At 44.7% G+C, this 17,417-nt stretch overlaps 1 protein-coding gene across 1 annotated transcript in view; it reads right to left on the bottom strand.

Annotated features, from left to right (window-relative positions):
* norpA (no receptor potential A) overlaps positions 1-17,417 on the bottom strand; it is a 553,315-nt gene that overhangs the window by 173,832 nt on the left and 362,066 nt on the right. The window contains exon 24 of the mRNA XM_075865873.1: positions 4,837-4,909. Coding sequence (XP_075721988.1) covers positions 4,837-4,909 — 73 coding nt within the window. The remainder of the gene's footprint in view (positions 1-4,836; positions 4,910-17,417) is intronic.

Below are 17,417 nucleotides of genomic sequence, written 5' to 3'. Positions count from 1 at the left end.
TTTCTTATTTTCTTTCACCGTGCCATTCCTCACTGCTCAACTTTCAGCTATTTCGCCAGGACGAGAAGAAAAAATGCAATTGCAGCTTGCGACAGAATTTTGGAACTCCGCTCGTACTGGACTGATTCTAGAAACATTGCAGTGGTAAATTAGTGAGGCAACAAGCATGTTTACTGGCTTCATGGCTACTTGAAAAGGTGTTGCAGGGACCCTTTAAAGGAACATGTTACCTTCAAATCAATTCATTTTATGAAGCTTCTTATGGTGGCTTATATGCTCCAAGTATAATAAATTTTAAAACGTTAAGTATCTTATAGGTTATCATTCACATCCTACCGAAACTACTGCTCAAGGTTGTAGTGAATTCCGTCGAATGAAAAAAAAAGGCATTTGCATAGAGTCCCTATGCCAATTTAAAAAAAAAAATATTGTGCACGTTAGTTAGGTCATGATAAATATCCCTTTTTTTAAATGTCATACATATAATTCTAATTTGATTCAAAATTATTCAATCAAAATCACTATTTGCTTCGAACCTAAAATTCACTATTCACACAAGCCTATTTCTAAAACATCCTACATGCAATGGCCAGAAAGGAAAGAGCAACCTTAAGTTTACGCTTAACATGAGCTCACAAACTGAACAATCACTATAATGTCGTTCTAACTGGTGTATGCTATCACCTCTACGTTTATATATCCCCTTCAGGCGCAGCGTCCACATTTGTGGACGCCAACTTCACAGCTCAATATCTCGAAATTTACTTTGAATCTCGCGCGCAACCAGTGCTCTCTCTATCACTACATGTTGCTGCAGCGACCCGTGGCGCCATCTGCCGCAGCTGACACAAAATAACTACAAAAACAACTCTCAAAGATGGACGCCTCCACGTTTTACGGCGGCGCACGTAAGTGGCTCTCACTTTTCAAGCCCTTGCTATGTTTCATTCGAGGTGGCATGAAATTATGCACTTGTCAGTAAGAGCTAAGAGATACCTCATGCCAATAAACAAGACTTTTGCAACTAGAAACTATTTATAACGTCAAAAAGGGTGCGTAAAATACCGCGTCCACGATCGTGGACATTGCGCCTTAGTGCTGCCTTTGTTGCAGGGCAGCCATTTCGCACCGTGTGCGCAGATATGATGGTTATGTGTGATTTTTTGTCTCCAGGACTTGAAGATCATGCTTCAAAACGTCAGAAAGTTGATGATGCGACAGCAGAAGAAATCCTCATGAGAATATCAAATGGAGATATCTCAGATGGCGACTTTTCAGATGACGAATTGGAAGCAGAAAATGAAGAAAACATAGTAAGTTTGCTCGAGATTGTGAGACATTATTTTGTGTTCTCGGGAAACATATGGCACCAAACTGTCTAAAGGTACTTTGACCCTAATTTACGCTGTTTGTTTCAGCCTGCCAATGGTCAGGTGACCGCATCCACGACCACAGCTGCACTGCCTGCACGACCAGACGCCACGGTCAGCTCGAACGCACCTGCGGCATCTACGAAGGCTGAGTTCAAATGGGTGAAGAAAGATTTTGCTCCAAGTGATGTTGACTGCCACTACAATCCTGAAGTAGCCTCGACATGCCAGCAGCCACTTGTGTATTTTAGCAAGTATTTCACCGAACAGATATTTGAAGACCTTGCTGAATTCACAAACAGGTATGTCCTGCAAAGAGACGGTGCCGTATTAGCCACTACAAAAGAAGAGATCAAAATATTTTTTGGAATGCTCATGCTGATGGGTGTTCTGAAATACCCACGCGTCAGAATGTATTGGCAAACTGCAACGAGGATTCCCGCAATAGCCGATTCGATGGGCGTGAAGCGATTCTTCAAAATCAGAGGCGCTCTCCACATAAGCGACGCTAATGAAGAACGGGACCCGAACAGCCAAGACAAATTTTGGAAAGTTAGGCCGTTGCTAGAAGCTGTCAGAAGCCGCTGCTTACAGCTTGTTCCCTTGGAACAGAATAGCATCGATGAACAGATGGTGCCGTTCACAGGACGCATTGCTGCAAAGCAATTTGTGAAAGGAAAACCGAACCCAGAAGGCGTGAAGGTTTTTGTACGCTGCAGTTTTGACGGTCTTGCACATGACTTTGAGTTTTACCAAGGGAAGGGAACGGGAGTGAGCAAAGAACATGCACATCTTGGCCTTGGTGGCTCCGTCGTAATGCGCCTTGTTGAAAGCCTCCCGAAGGCACAGAACATCAAGTGCTACATGGACAATTATTTTACGTCCGTGAAGCTCTTTCTTGAGTTAAAAAAGATCGGCATTTTGGCTAGTGGCACAATTAGGGGAAACCGCTTGGCAGGATGCGTCATGAAAACAGACAAGGAAATGAAGAAAGAAGGACGGGGAAGCTATGATGAGCGGGTTTCCCAGAACGACGAAGTTGTCCTTGTTCGTTGGCAAGACAACGGGACCGTCAACATGGCTTCTACCCACCTTGGAGTTGGAAATATTGGCACCGTGAGAAGATGGAGCGAATCCCAAAAGGTCCACGTTGACATTGACTGTCCAGAGGTAGTCCTGGACTACAACAAATACATGGGTGGAGTAGACAAACTAGACTTCATCATGTCCCTCTACCCAATGCGGACGCGAACGAAAAAGTGGCCTGTGAGAGTGATTTCCCATTTTGCATCTTTTGCGCTCTCCAACAGTTGGCTTGAATACTTAAGGGATGCCAATAAAGCAGGGCTACTAAGAAAAGAGACACTGGACATGATGGCGTTCCAAACAGACGTCGCGAATTGCCTGCTGAACAGCAATAAGCCACAAAAGAAGCGTGGACGTCCGAGCAATGACAACTCCCGAACAGTGAAAAAGAAGGTACCCAATGCTTCACCACTACCAGTCAGCACTGTTCGCTATGATGGGATTAATCATTGGCCGCAGCAAGTAAACATGGCTAACGCACAACGCTGCCGGAGAGAGGAATGCACATCCAAAAGCCGTGTCCGCTGCAGGAAATGCAACATTTTCCTTTGTCTGACATCTCAGAACGACTGTTTTTATTTGTTTCATACCAAATAGACTCTTTCTGATTATTTTTGCGGAAAAGACTTCCTAAGCAGTGTTCCTGCAATGATTATTTGCGAGCCTCCGAAATAAAAGCGTTTGTTTTCTTCTTCTCCACCGTTCATGGGTATTGCAACAAGGAAAGCGAGATGTAAAATATGTATTTACTAGAGCCTATACAACAGGCAGTATGGCGAAAAACCCACGCACAAGCCATGGCGCACCTTCGTCGTCTTCCTTTCCCTGCGTCTTCGTGCGCGCGCTTGGGTAACGGTCACGTGACAATATGACTGCTTTGAGGCGCAATGTCCACATATGTGGACGCCATTGAAAAATTGAACCAATGAATTTTTTTCTGAATTTCTTGTGGATTCCTTCTTTAATAGCGTTATGTATTCATAATCTGAACAAAATTTTTTTTTCGCTACGTCAGATTTAATTCGCGCCTGAAGGGGATATTCCAACACCCTGAGCGTGACAGCACATAGTGCCACAATGTCTGCAGAGTCTAGAGGACAACAGCTAGAAGAGCCAGTGCAGGGACCAGTTGGTTGTACACAGTGTAAACAGATCACAGTTCACAATTGTGTTGTCCCATTTCTTTCTTTTTTCTTCCCAAATTTTCTTTCATTGCACCGTGCAAAAACTTTTCCCTGGACGATGATTACTGGCTTCTGTATGATTGATTGATTGATATGTGGGGTTTAATGTCTCAAAACCACCATATGATTATGAGGGAGACTGTAGTGGAGGGCTCAGGAAATTTTGACCACTTGGGGTTCTTTAGTGTGCACTCAAATCTGAGCACACGGGCCTACAACATTTCCGTCTCCATCAGAAATGCAGCCGCCGCAGCCGGGATATGGCTTCTGTATAGGAGCAATGTACTAAGTTAGAAGGGGACATTAATTTTTTCAGCAAATTTCTTAGTGGCCAAGTCATTCTTAACCACAGGAAATTAAAAATAATGATATCATATTTCCAGGATAGTAATCTAAACTAAATTTCACATTTAGTTACTTTTCATACTAATGCAACAGCCACTAGCTCTAATGAGCATACACTATGTCAAATACTAACACAATGTCATGAATCAGACACACAATAGTAAAGAGCGAAAAATTTCCATAAGCAATATAAAAATAGTATTTTAGAAGAGTAATAAAAAACAGCAGTTTTGGCAAGTATGTCGGTGATATGAAGTGTTGAATTACAGATGATGAGCACAAATCCGGATAAAATTTAAGATTTGATAGCTTCTGCATAAGGCATACTGAATCGCACTACCATTGATAAACTGTTCACAAAGGCTGGAACCATGTACAACCTTCTAGAGAAACTGCATCTCACGCACGAGTTGCCTGTCATGCAGAGCAGACATATTAAAGTCGACTAAGAGAGACTTGTAAATACGATAGTGACCAACACATCTTTCATTCAGAATGCACAATGGCTTATTTTGAATCAATATACAAAAGTTAACAAAAATGCTATTGCAAGCTCATGATGGATGTTCAAGACATAGTCTTACACCTCGTAAAGAGTGCGAGACATTGTTATACACTATATTTTCTTGTTAACCTAGAAATAATGCCCCTCAATGTGTGCAAAGCAATTGCTGATAGACGCGACCAGCAAATGCACATGCAAAACATCATTTCTTTAGTTTAGTTGTTCATGCAATGCAGTCACATTATAAAAGTGGCCTACAATAATTAGGAGCTTCACACAGACAATCATGAAAACGTGTAGAACTAACAGTGTGACAAATACGTTGTGAGACTTCTACAGTGTTTACCTGTGGAAGAAAGTTGCTTGAGTCAGCCCTTGTTCCTTTGGGATAAATGCGACTTAATTGTCGTTTGTTGTAGCTGTTGTACAAGTCAAGAAAACTAGCATGACTGTTGCAAAATGCTGAATGACGTTAATGAAAATATACTTCTACATCCTGTACAATGCCTAAGTGTGCACACAGAATGAAGTCTACTTCATTTTCAGTTTCGCTATTATGACTTCACCACGTCCACTTATGGTTAGCCCGTATTCACCTTCTTAAAAAAGCAAAAGCATAAATTGATATGCAAAAAACCAATTAATGAATTAGCAGTGAGAGAGAAAGTACAGAAATGCAGAGTTTCTCTCCAGAATAGATTCGAGGCACTAAGCGAAGTAACCGACGTTAGAGTTGACACAATAAACGATAATCTTATTATACTGTCATGAAAGAGTGCGCGATGGAAATCGAGGGTACAATCACTAAACCGGACACTGGCAAACTATCTCAAGAGACGAAAAATCTTATTAAAGGGCCACTCACCAGGCCCCATACCGAATTTTAGTTAGACAGTGTAAGCTGTTGGGTGTTCGATGAGGAACGTTTTGCCACAAACATTTTTTGAATCGGTTCATTACGAGCGGAGAAAGCGGGTTTTTTGAAGCAGCGCGAAACGAGGGTGAGAGGAGGCGAGCTCAAAACCCTTGCAGCTCCTCCGCGTAGCCTTCGCAAGCCAAATCTCTTCCCCACTCTCTCCGGCCTCCGATCAAGATGTGACGTGCGCATGACGTGCTCGAACAAGCCCAGCCCACGTGCACGCGAGCGGCGTTGCTTTGTTGACCAGCGTTATTTTGTGGTCTTCTCCCTGTTTCTGTGGGATGGTTTGGGAACGCTGGCTTAGACGCGATAGAGTAGAGGAGCAGAATGAGTGCGTGAACGCGTAGGAGCGTTCCACGGCAGTCGTCTGCTCATTGCGCTGACCGTGGGGACCTGAACGCATGCGAAACCCTGGCACATTAGCCTCGCATCTCGTAGCATTTCACGGGAAAAAATGCAAGAAAAATGTGCACAATCTTTTATTGCATCTCCTTATTTATTTCAAGTTTTATTCATCTCTTAAAGCAACAAATACATAAAATACGCATGTTGTGTTAAATAATTTTTGCCATGTCACGTGGTATACTGTTGAACACGTCGGAGCAGAGTCGTCTACGTAGAGGACCAACGTCACTGCATTGCCGTGTACGTAGGGCCATTCCTACGCCTACACCATGCCCTCATTCACTAGGCATGCACCGGAAGAGGAGAGAGAGAGCAGCTTTCATCTTGAAATTCGATCCATTTCCGCGGCGCGTAGCGTTGCAAATTTTGGCAGACGTGATCATGAACGCCTCGTCTACGCATTGCGCTTGTCAGCTCAAAATTGTCAAACCTGGTGAGTGGCCCTTTAAGAGACGACAAACCATGAAAGCCTCAAATGCATTCCACCAAATAGAGCTAGTGGAGCTTTCGAAGTTAATCAATAGGCATAAGGTAGCCGACATCAGAAGGTAATCACATGAAGAGAATTGAGCAGGCTGTAAAAAGCAGCAGAAGCCTAAAAGCTGCGAAGGCAAGCTTCTGCACTGGCAAAAATTAGATGTATGTATTCAAGGACAAGGAAGGCAATGTCGTAGCCAATATGAGTAGGATAGCAAAGGTGGCTGAGCAGTTGTACAGAGAGCTGTACAGAAGCCGACACAACCAAGATGATATTGTTACAGCGAGTTGTGATGAAATTGTTTCATTTGCAAGAGGTGAGCGATGGTCGTTCGCGGTGGCACACTGCGATCTTGCCAAGACTCTTCGTCTTCCTCTCCTTCTCTTCTCTGCCTTTCACATGTCCGTTACATCCCCCCCCCCCCCCAAGCAGACAAAGCCCACAGGGCAAGTTATGATGCACAAGGAGGGTAGAATGGCTTCAGTCGAGCAATGTGTGTGAGCTGCGTTCTGTTCGACCTAACGAATGCAACAGACATGTGAAAGGCAGAGAAGAGACAGAGAGGAAGACGAAGAGTCTTCGCAAGATCACAGTGTGCTACTGCGAACGACCATCACTCACCTCTTGTAAATAAAACCATTTCATCACAACTCGCTGTAACAGTTGTGGTGGACGTGCTGGGTAATCGATACCCGAAAAAGGAGGCTGAACCGCAAGTTCTTCCACAGAGCTGTCGCCTTGCTGCACTTCCACCGAATCCATCTGGGCTGGACATGTCCCACAACGCGGATGAACATCGACCCCTCTTGACGTCTGCGCCGACCAGTTTAGCTCCACAACTGAGAGATGCTCCGAGTAGTATTGAAAATTAGGCAAGTTGGTAACGATTCATTTTTTAAGGTAAACAGCATGAAAAACGAAGACAGAGAAGTAGGAAGACACCGGACAAGCGCTGCTCGTCCCTTTGCTGGCAGACCAGAAGAAGACGTCAAAAGCTTGGCTCGTCCATTACAAACGGGTGAGCGCCGTTTACAAATGAAATGTCACTTCTCAGCTTTCGTTCGTCGCATTCTTTCTGACAGATACTGCGTTAATGTAGTACGATAATCGTGAGGAAACGCTAACAATGTGCGACAGATCAGTTTTTGAGATCAAAGAGCGTTTCGGCAACCTCACAACAAAAAAGAAAAGAGCAGCACAGATGCTCATGCAATGTGCGCAAGTGCCATGCGAAACTTAGACAGCCTACATTGAGGAAGTTATAAAGCTATGTAGGATCACCGACTACGGAATGTCTGAGCATGACAAAGTAGGGCCCATTGTAAAAGGAATCGCCGAGAATGTTTACAGTTTACTCATCGCGAAAAACACCCTGACATCTGTTGCCAATGTCATCTCGCCATTGCCGCACTTTTGAGCAACTAAAGACTAGGTGAATCACACCGATGTTCAGCAGGCCAGCCAATGTGAAGACTATCGCAAGTATAAAGAGCAACCAGCTGTGTGATTATGCATCAACAATCCGACAAATAGTACGTGAAGAACTCGGCTTGTACGCGCAAGTGGCACACCACCAAGCACTCATCCCCACTACCTGCCACCAGAGATCGAGCGAAACGTTGCTCCATTCTCCTTGCACCGAGTGGCGGAGCGCATTGAGGATTCTGATGCCGCGCCTAGGTATCAGCCAGGTCTCTACGATAGAGGCCCTGTTTATGACACTTGATCACAACGAGAACAGCCAGGTTCTTACACTCGGGACTCTGAGCCGGACTACGTCCCGCTGCGGCAAGGACAGCACCGACCATACTACCAAGATTCAACTTACGACCAATACAATGGATTTCACAGAGTGACAGAAACCCGTTATTCGCGTGAAAACGAACTTCCTCGCCGACAGCAGCGGCCCAGGATTCTTTCTGACGAATATAGTATGAACCGCAACCCTCCCGTGTGCTACAACTGTGCTTTCACTGGGCATATTGCTCGGTATTGCCGCCGACAATGCCGCCAGTCACGAAGGGCACCAGCCATGTCTTCGCCACCAAGACCCTGTGCTTCATGTGACCTGCGGACACAACCGACTTGTTTCCAAGGAACCGTTTTTTGCGCGAGACCAGATGCAGCGATTCACCAGCATTCAAGCGGAGTTTGACATCCCAATCCAACCATTGTCGTCGCTCGCCGTCTCCTCTACACCGTTTTTCTTCTCCGTCGCCGGGAAACTAGCATCTGCGGCCAATGAAGGTGAGGTCACCGGACGGTCTTTTCAAGATATAGTACCTCTGCCTGTTGTTATGCTCAAAAACAAAGTGGATGTGTTGATTGATGGAATACCGACGATCGCCTTAGTTGACACTGGGGCGGCTGTGTCTGTGATGAGCCTCACCTTCAGAAACCGTTTAGGTCCCAAAGCTATGTTTTCATGGCGGCGAGTGGCTTCATCTTTTTGGTGTATGTGTTGTCAGTGTTTCATTTGCTGGGAAAGTATTTGTATTTGAATTTCTGGTTCTATCTCGTTGTTCGCACGATGTCAATTTTGGTATTGATTTCCTGGAGCAATGCGGTGCTTCCGTCGACTGTGGTTGTGGGGAAATATCATTCAACAATTTGTTTCCAGTGTTGCTTTCCGAACAAGGCTACCATGGCGAAGACAGGAACACAGTGTGATTGATGAAGTGATAGCACCATCTTGGTGCCTGACACCCGTTCGAGTCTCTTCCAAAGCAGTTGATGCTGCTTGTGTTGACCTTGAAGTGGGGCCTCTACGCAAGAACTGTTCTAAGAAGGACATACTTGTGCCCTGTTCTGTTGTGTGCATCACAGAAGGAGTAGCAACTATATGGGAGCTGAACTGTTTTTCCTCGCCGGTTGTGCTTCCTTGCAGGATGAAGATAGCTCTCTTCGATGAAGCCTCGTGCAGCTCGATAGCGGCACTAGTTACGGACCTCACCACCTATTCCTCTCCTTGAGATATTTGTCATAATTAAGATCAAATGCTCAGTATGATCAGCAAGGCTCTCAGTACAACGATACGGCAAGCGCTGGTACAGGTCCTTTTCCAGCATGTTGCTGCTTTCGACTTCAAACATAGAGATGCACCCCTTCAGTTACCCTCGTCTCGCGCTAGTCACAGAATAGACAGGGGCTCTGCCCACCCCCTCTGCCAAAAGCCCTACCCAGTGTCATGCTCTGAGCGCAAAGTTACCGTTGAATAAATAAAGAACATGCTGAACAAAGGTGTCGTGCAAGAGTTGTCTAGCCTGTGGGCAGCCCCGGTAATTCTTGTCAGTAAAAAAAGCTGGTTCTTAGAGATTCTGCATAGATTACAGTCATCTAAACACTGTGACGAAAAAAGATGTACATTCCTTATCGCAGATTGATGACGTCATAGATTGCGTGCTTGCCGCCTCCTATTTTTCAACGCTTGATTTGCGATCCGGCTATCGGCAAATACGTATGGAACCCGGCAACAAAGAAAAGACTGCTTTTGCAACTCCGGATGGCCTCTTTAAATTTAATATCATGCCTTTTGGCCTTTGAAACGATCCTGCCACCTTCGAAAGATTTATGGACACAGTATTACGTGGTCTAAAATGGGAGATATGCACGTGCTACCTTGACGATGTTGTATTTTTGGCCGTACATTTGAAGAACATAAGAACTGTCTCAGTCTTGTTCTCCACTGCGTCGAAACAGCCGGGCTGATTCTGACTTCTGAAAAATGTCACTTTGGTGAACGTCAAACTCTGGTGCTGGGGCACTTAGTCGACAAGGATGGTGTCAGACTCGATCCTCGCAAGATAGAAACACTTAGCTTTTCCAAACGACTAAAGTCCGCACGATAACTTCGCTCACTTTTCGGCCTACGGTCATAATTCCGTCGTTTCGTTCCACGATTTGCGGAGATGTCTACCCACTGACAGGCATCTTGCGACAGGATGCGACCTTCAACTGGACACCAGAGTGTGACACGGGATTCTCCCAAGTTAAGTTTGTACTAACAACAGCACCACTGTTGCGTCCCTTAGATCCATCTTACGGTTCAAGACAAGCTGCTCTACAAGACTAAGTACTCCAGACCTGGAGCATGTTTTGTGCTAGTTGTCACCGAGAGCCTTCGCTCCGATGTTCTACGTGCTATGCATAACAAAGCGACATCTGGTCATTTCGACTTATTACGAATGCTGCACCGCACGCAGGAACGCTTTTACTGGCACAAGATGTACGAAACAACGAAGCGTTACATCGCTAGCTGTGAGACATGCCAAGGTCACAAGCGCCCGGCCACCGCAACACCAGGTCGCCTTCAGCCATTAGCCATTAACACTACCCAGCACTTCCACCACAACTGTTACAGCCAGTTGTGATGAAATGCTTTTATTTACAAGAGGTGAGCGATGGTCCTTCACGGTAGTGCACTGCGATCTTGCCAAGACTCTTCGTCTTCCTCTCGTTCCCTTCTCTGCCTTTCACAAGTCCGTTACATTATCGTAAGAAGCATTAATAGTCTAGAGGAATTCGACAACCTACCAGTAATGACAGGGGAAATAAGGAAAGCCCTTGAAGCAACGCAAGGACGCAAAGCCGCTACTGAAGATAAGGTAATGACGGACCTGCTGAAAGCTAGTGAAGAAACTGTGTCAGAAAAACTGGCCACCTTATGTACGAAGTGTCTCTTGATGGGAAGGGTGGAAGAACGCCAATATCATCCTAATCCATAAGAAAGAAGACGTCAAGGACTTGAAAAATTACTGGCCGATCAGCTTACTGTCCGTTCTCTACAAACAATTTACAAAAATAATAGTGAGTAGGATTAGGGCGACATTAGATTTCAATCAACCAAAGGACCAAGCAGGATTTCGTACAGGCTATTTCACAATAGGCCATATTGATACTATCAATCAGCTAATAGAGAAATGCGCAGAATAGAACCAACCCCTACACATAGCCTTCATTGCTTGTGAGGAGGCATTAGACTCAGTCGAGGCATCGGTAATGTAGGCACTACGAAATTTCGGGCATTGATGAACCCTACATAGACATACTACTGGAAATAATCTACAGCGGATGAACAGCCGCTATAGTTCTCCATAAAGAAAGCGACAGAATCTCAATAAAGAAGGGTGTAAGGCTGGGTGCCACGATCTCTCCAATGCTATTCATGCGTGTTCACGGGAGGTTTTCAGGACCCTAAACTGGGAAGAGTTAGGGATAAGAGTTAATGAAGAGTGTCTCATTAGTTTCAGTTTCAGTTTATTATTCATTTCAAAAAAGTAGTACAGTAATATTAATATACAGACGAGGGTCCCAAAGTTAAAAACTGTAACGGGACCCTCGATGCATTATAACAATCAATAAATCGGATCAAGTTAACAAGCAACGTGTGAATGGAAATCAATTATACAATATAGAGTGATAAGTAATTATTATAGGCTAAGTGACACATCAGGCAACAAAAAGCAAGGCAAATAAGAAAAGAAAAAAGAAAGAACAAAAAAAACACATCTCGTTCAGTGGCGGACATTGTCAATCGAAATGCAATGATCTAAATGGCATAACCAAAAACGCAAAGCCCCCAAAAAGCCCATATACAGGCAGCTAATAATTTAACAGAAAACATTTAAGCGACTTTTTGAATGATGACAATGTGGGCATCGTTTTAACAGAAAGAGGCATGTTATTCCAAAAAGTAATGGCCGCAAAGGCAGTGGTCATTTTTCCGTAATTTGTGCGCGACGCAGGTAGCAAAAAGTTAAGGTTCATTGCAAATCTGGTTACATTGTTGTTTTGTAAGAAAACTGAATCAATGAACTCAAACGGTAGCAGTGCATTGCGCAATTGAAACAGAAGAACGGCTATGCTATAAAAAAATAACTTACGAACAGGTAGGATTTTGTTGTCTTGGAGTAGATGGCCTGCACTGGAGCATCGTGACCTATTAGTGATAATGCGGATCGCCTGATTTTGCATGTTCATAATGGGTGATAGATGACAGTCATACGTGTTTCCCCAAGCAGCGATACCATATATGATATGGGAATGAACGAAGGCGAAATACAGAGACATAAGTACGTTTATATGAAAAACTTCAGGAGCTTTTATTATAGCCCGAATTCCGAATGCAGTTTTCTTTCTGAGGTGATCAGTGTGGAGATTAAACTTTAAATGGCAGTCAAGATGTACACCAAGAAAAATTACAGTATCACAGGTGGGTATAGAGTGAGGACCTAGGGTTAAGGGTTGATGAAAAGGCAATGGCCTCTGAGCGGACCTAAATATCATAAACTTGGTTTTGGCTGGGTTAATAATAAGTTGGTTCTCGTAGCACCATTTAGTAATATCTAGAAGTGTGTTATTCAAGTGTAAAGTAAGAGCAGTTAGAGAGTCCTCAGCTGCAGTTATAGTCGTGTCGCCTGCGTATAACACGCAGTGAGTTGATTTAATTGCATCGACAAGATCATTAATAAATATAATAAATAATAAAGGGCCCAAAATAGACCCCTGGGGCACGCCTTGATTGATTAGCTTAGATCCAGAAGAAGCGCCTGATACGTACACCGAGCATTCTCTATTGTGCAGATAATTTTTCAGGAAGGTTAATGAAGCTCCAGTTACCCCATAGGCCTTCAATTTGTTAAACAGGGTGGCATGATTAATGGTATCAAAGGCCTTAGAGAAATCTAGGAAGACAGATCCAACAAATTTACCAGAGTCAATCGATTTTTTTAAGTAATCTATTAATGAAACTAGTGCTAAGCTTGTCGAACTGCCTGAACGAAAGCCAAATTGACACGGATGAAGTATATTAAATTTGCTTAGGTAATTACTTAAACGATCAGCGAACAGTTTTTCAATAACTTTGCTGAGGGAAGAAAGAATTGATATGGGCCGATAATTAGAAACTGTTCTTTTGTCACCCTTTTTGAATACCGGAACTATTTTAGATTTCTTTAAAAGTTTTGGAAATACGCCTTGCTGAAACATTAAATTAATGATATCACTAAGTATCCCAGAAATATTACGCGCAACCAGTTTTAAGTGATACGCAGAAATATTGTCAAGACCTGCGCATTTATTTTTTAGATTCAAGAGAACTGAGCATACTTCGTCAGCGGTTACGGGCAAAAGAAAAAATGAAGAAGCGACCCGAGAAACGGAACATTTTGGTATGCCCGATTGTGTAGTAGGAATGCTAGAAAAAATATCGCTGAAAGCATTTGCAATAGAAGTTGGTTGTTGCAAAGAAATGTTATTATATATTATTTCAGATATAGGTGAGTTTCCAGATGATTCGTTTAAAAAAGTTGTTCAAAAGGTTCCATTGTTTTTTAGGGTCCCCCTGATGTTTGGTCAACTCATTTTCATAATAATGCTTTTTTGCTTCTCAGAGTAAAATTTTCAAATTGTTGCAATATTTCCTGTATCGGCGGGCAAGCGAAGTAATAAAAGGCTGTCTTTTTGTTTTTTTGTAAAGGTTATCTTTTTTACGAACACTTGTCAATAAGCCGTTTGTCATCCATGGATTGTGGGGAAATTTGTACCGTTTTTTGCATTTAACAGCTGATGTACTAGATGTTACGGCCTTGCTAATTAATTTGCTATTTACTGATGACACTGCAATAACTAGCAAGGACGACGATACAGCATGATGGCCAGAACAAGAAGTGGCATCGGTTTATTCAGTCACTGATTATATAGGCGCACGATAGCGCGCCGTGAGTATCTGCGCATGTCCGATGCGCAGTCGTGATGCAATAGCCTTGCCGGATACATTCTTTCCGTTAACAACGAAATTACATACCCACCGAAACGGTGGTAAGTACATGGCATTTCAAAAAATGCTATCATACACTTGGTTAAAGTCCTTGTCATAATGAAGACGCTGTGGTGGCTTCACGGTTCGAGTCGACTTTCTCAAAGCTGGCGTCGGTGGTGAAGTTGACTGACGCACCACAGGTGGCGAAGGGTCGCCCGACGTCGGAACTTCGCGACGTCGGCCATTGGCTGGCGAGGTTGAAGTTGCCAATGTCGGATGGCCACCAACGTTGTTGTCCGCTGGGCTGGTATCAATGTCGTCGTCGCTTTCCTCGATGAACCGTTCGCCAGTTTGAAGTAGGTGACGCCGGTTGCGTCTTAAGAGCTTCTGGTCCTCTGTTTTGACAAGGTAGGACCTTGGATATGGCGAACCCACCACTTGAGCTTTTCGGGACCGTGCAGCGTCTCTGAGCTGCACGACGACACCCTTCTGCAGAGGAGGCAAAGGTCTTCCCCCTTGGGCCTGGCTGTGCTTTTTGACGTAGTTGCGGTCACCGTACTGAAGTCCGGGAGGTTGGCGCGAAGGCGCCTTCCTTGCAGTAGTTCACCAGGGGATCGCCCGTCCTCCAGTGGGGTAGAGCGGTAGGCCAGCAGGCCCAGCCAGAAGTCGTCCCCCTAATCTGCAGTTTTTTTTTTTTTTCAAGATGCACTTCACGACCTGCACACCTTTTTCCGCAAGCCAAATTGACTGCGGGCAATGAGGGCTTGAAGTGACGTGCGTGAAGTAATACTTCTTTGAAAACAAAAAAAATTCATGCCTGGAAAATTGTGGGTTGTTATCAGTGCATACTTCGACGGGCACGCCAAATCTGGCAAAAATAGCGCTCAGTGCTGCGATTGTTGATTGCGCCGACATGTCAGGTAGTTTCTGAACTTCCGGAAAGCTTGATAAGGCGTCAAAGACAACGATGTACGAGTCCCCCGCAAACGAAAAAATATCAGCTCCAACTCTATGCCATGCACAACCTGGCACGGGCCGCATTTGAAGCGGTTCCTTGGGCTGTTTGTAAGCATACTTGCGGCATGTAGGACAAAGTTGCACCATGGAAGCAATCTCAGCGTTAAGCCCTGGCCAAAACACGAGGCATCTGGCCCTTTCTTTGCATTTTTGCATGCCGAGGTGACCTGCATGGATTTTTTCAAGCATAGTTTTTCGCATGCTTTTCAGAATAACAACCTTTGACGCCTTTAAAAGTATTCCGTTGACAAATGAGAGTTCTTGCTCAAAAGGCTTTAGTTCACCTTGTACTGGAAGCCCCGCCGACAAACTTGCGATCACCGACTGTAGGTAGCGGTCACGAGCCGTTGCCGCTTGCAGTTCTTTCTGCGTTGCTTCTGTGACACGGTAACCTAGAAGCTGGATTGCGTGAACTTCCACGTCAGTAGTAGCACCAGCGTCGTCTTGGTTGTCAGCAGTTGACCGGGACAACATGTCAGCAAGAACAAGGTGCTTCCCAGGAATATACTGCAAAACAAAATCATACTTGAACAACCTCAAAAAGAACCGTTGAAGGCGAGGTGGCATGTCACTCATTTTCTTTTGAGCAATTGACAAGAGTGGCTTGTGGTCCGTTTCAATTGTGACTTTCTGGCCATAGACGAACTGGTGAAATTTTTCGCATCCAAACCAAATTCCTAGGGCCTCCTTTTCTATCTGTGCGTACAATTTTTCTGCCTTAGTCAGTACTCGAGATGCGTAAGCTACGGGCCGCCACTCGTTATTGTGACGTTGCAGAAGGGCAGCACCGACGCCGTCCTTCGATGCATCGCAAGATAACCTTGTTTCCCGTCGTGGGTCAAATATTACGAGCACCGGAGCGGTGGTCAGAATTTGCGTGATGCTTTTCCACTCTTTGGCGTGGTTATCTGTCCACTCAAACTCAGAACTGGCCTTGATAAGAGTTCTTAACAGGGCCGTTCTTTCAGATAGCTGCGGCACGAACTTTCCAAAGTAGTTCAACACACCAAGCATACGTTGAACATCGGCCTTGCATGTTGGCACTGGCATTTGAACCAAACTTTTTACGAGCCCTGGATTTGGGGATATGCCGTTCGCACTTATGATATCACCCAGAAACAGTAGCTCTTTTACACCAAACTTGCACTTGCGCAGATTAAACGTTAATCCAGCTGTTTCAGCAGTTTTGAGGACTGCAACCAGGCGCTCATCATGCTCTTCCTTCGTTGAGCCCCAGACCAGGATACCACCTATATATATGAGCACGCCTGGCAGACCGTCAAATATCTGACAAAGTGCCTGCTGAAACACCTCGGGTGCAGATGAGATGCCAAAGTGTAGCCTTAGAAAACGGTATCTGCCAAAAGGCGACGAGAACGTACAAATCTTTGATGTTGTCTTGTCTAAGGGCACCTGATGAAAGCTGGCGTTTGCATCCAAACAGCTAAAATAAGTAGCACCGGTTAGCCGTGCTTCCAAGTCCTCAAATCTGGGTAAAGGGAAATGCTGCCTCTTGATATACTTGTTCACTCTTCTGGGGTCCATGCAAACCCTTAGAGCACCGTCTTTTTTTTTACCAGTACCAGAGGGCTTACCCAGTCGGTTGGCTCATTTTCTTTGACGATGATGCCCCCCCCCGGATCATTCGCTGTAGTTCCTTCTTCAGAGGTTCCTGAAGTGCAAGTGGAACTCGGCGAGCAGGCTGAACGACCGGGACCGCGTCTGGATCCAGGACCATTCTGTACTGCGTTTTCAAGCAGCCGAGCCCTTGGAACAGGTGCCTGAAATCTTTCAAAAGTTCATACTCAGACGAGGCATTGACAGCGTCCACCGTACGTCGAACCAATCCAAGCACTTCACTGGCATCGAGCCCAAGGATGGCTTGGCGCCCATTCTTTACGATGAAGAATTTCACGCTTATCTCGGTGGTTCCGACAGACACTTTCTGTGACGTTGTTCCATAACTTGAAATAACGCCCCCGTTGTAGGCGCGCAACACTGACCCGGTAGGTTGCAACGCTTCTTTGGATCCAAGCTTACGGTACGTTGTAAATGGAAGTAAGCTTGCCTGCGAACCGGTGTCCACTTTGATTGTCCAGTCTTTTTTGCGACAATTTTCGGAGCCGATTTCGAGAATCTCAAAGTCATTCTCAACGAGATTAGCTACTTCGCTAACAGCGGTAGACTTCTGGCAACAACTTCCAAAGTGGTTGTATTTGCGGCAAGAATGACATAATTTACCATACGCGGGGCATTGCTTAGGTTTATGTTTGTGGTTGCACTTCCTGCAGCAAATATCTTGATTATCGCGACTCTGCTTTTTTTTCCACTGCTGCCGTTTTTTCGTCA

Source organism: Rhipicephalus microplus, chromosome 6, assembly GCF_043290135.1.
Source record: "Rhipicephalus microplus isolate Deutch F79 chromosome 6, USDA_Rmic, whole genome shotgun sequence".
Lineage (NCBI taxonomy): Eukaryota > Metazoa > Arthropoda > Arachnida > Ixodida > Ixodidae > Rhipicephalus > Rhipicephalus microplus.
Note: the sequence above shows the minus strand (reverse complement) of the source record. Positions and strands in the feature narration are given on the sequence as shown.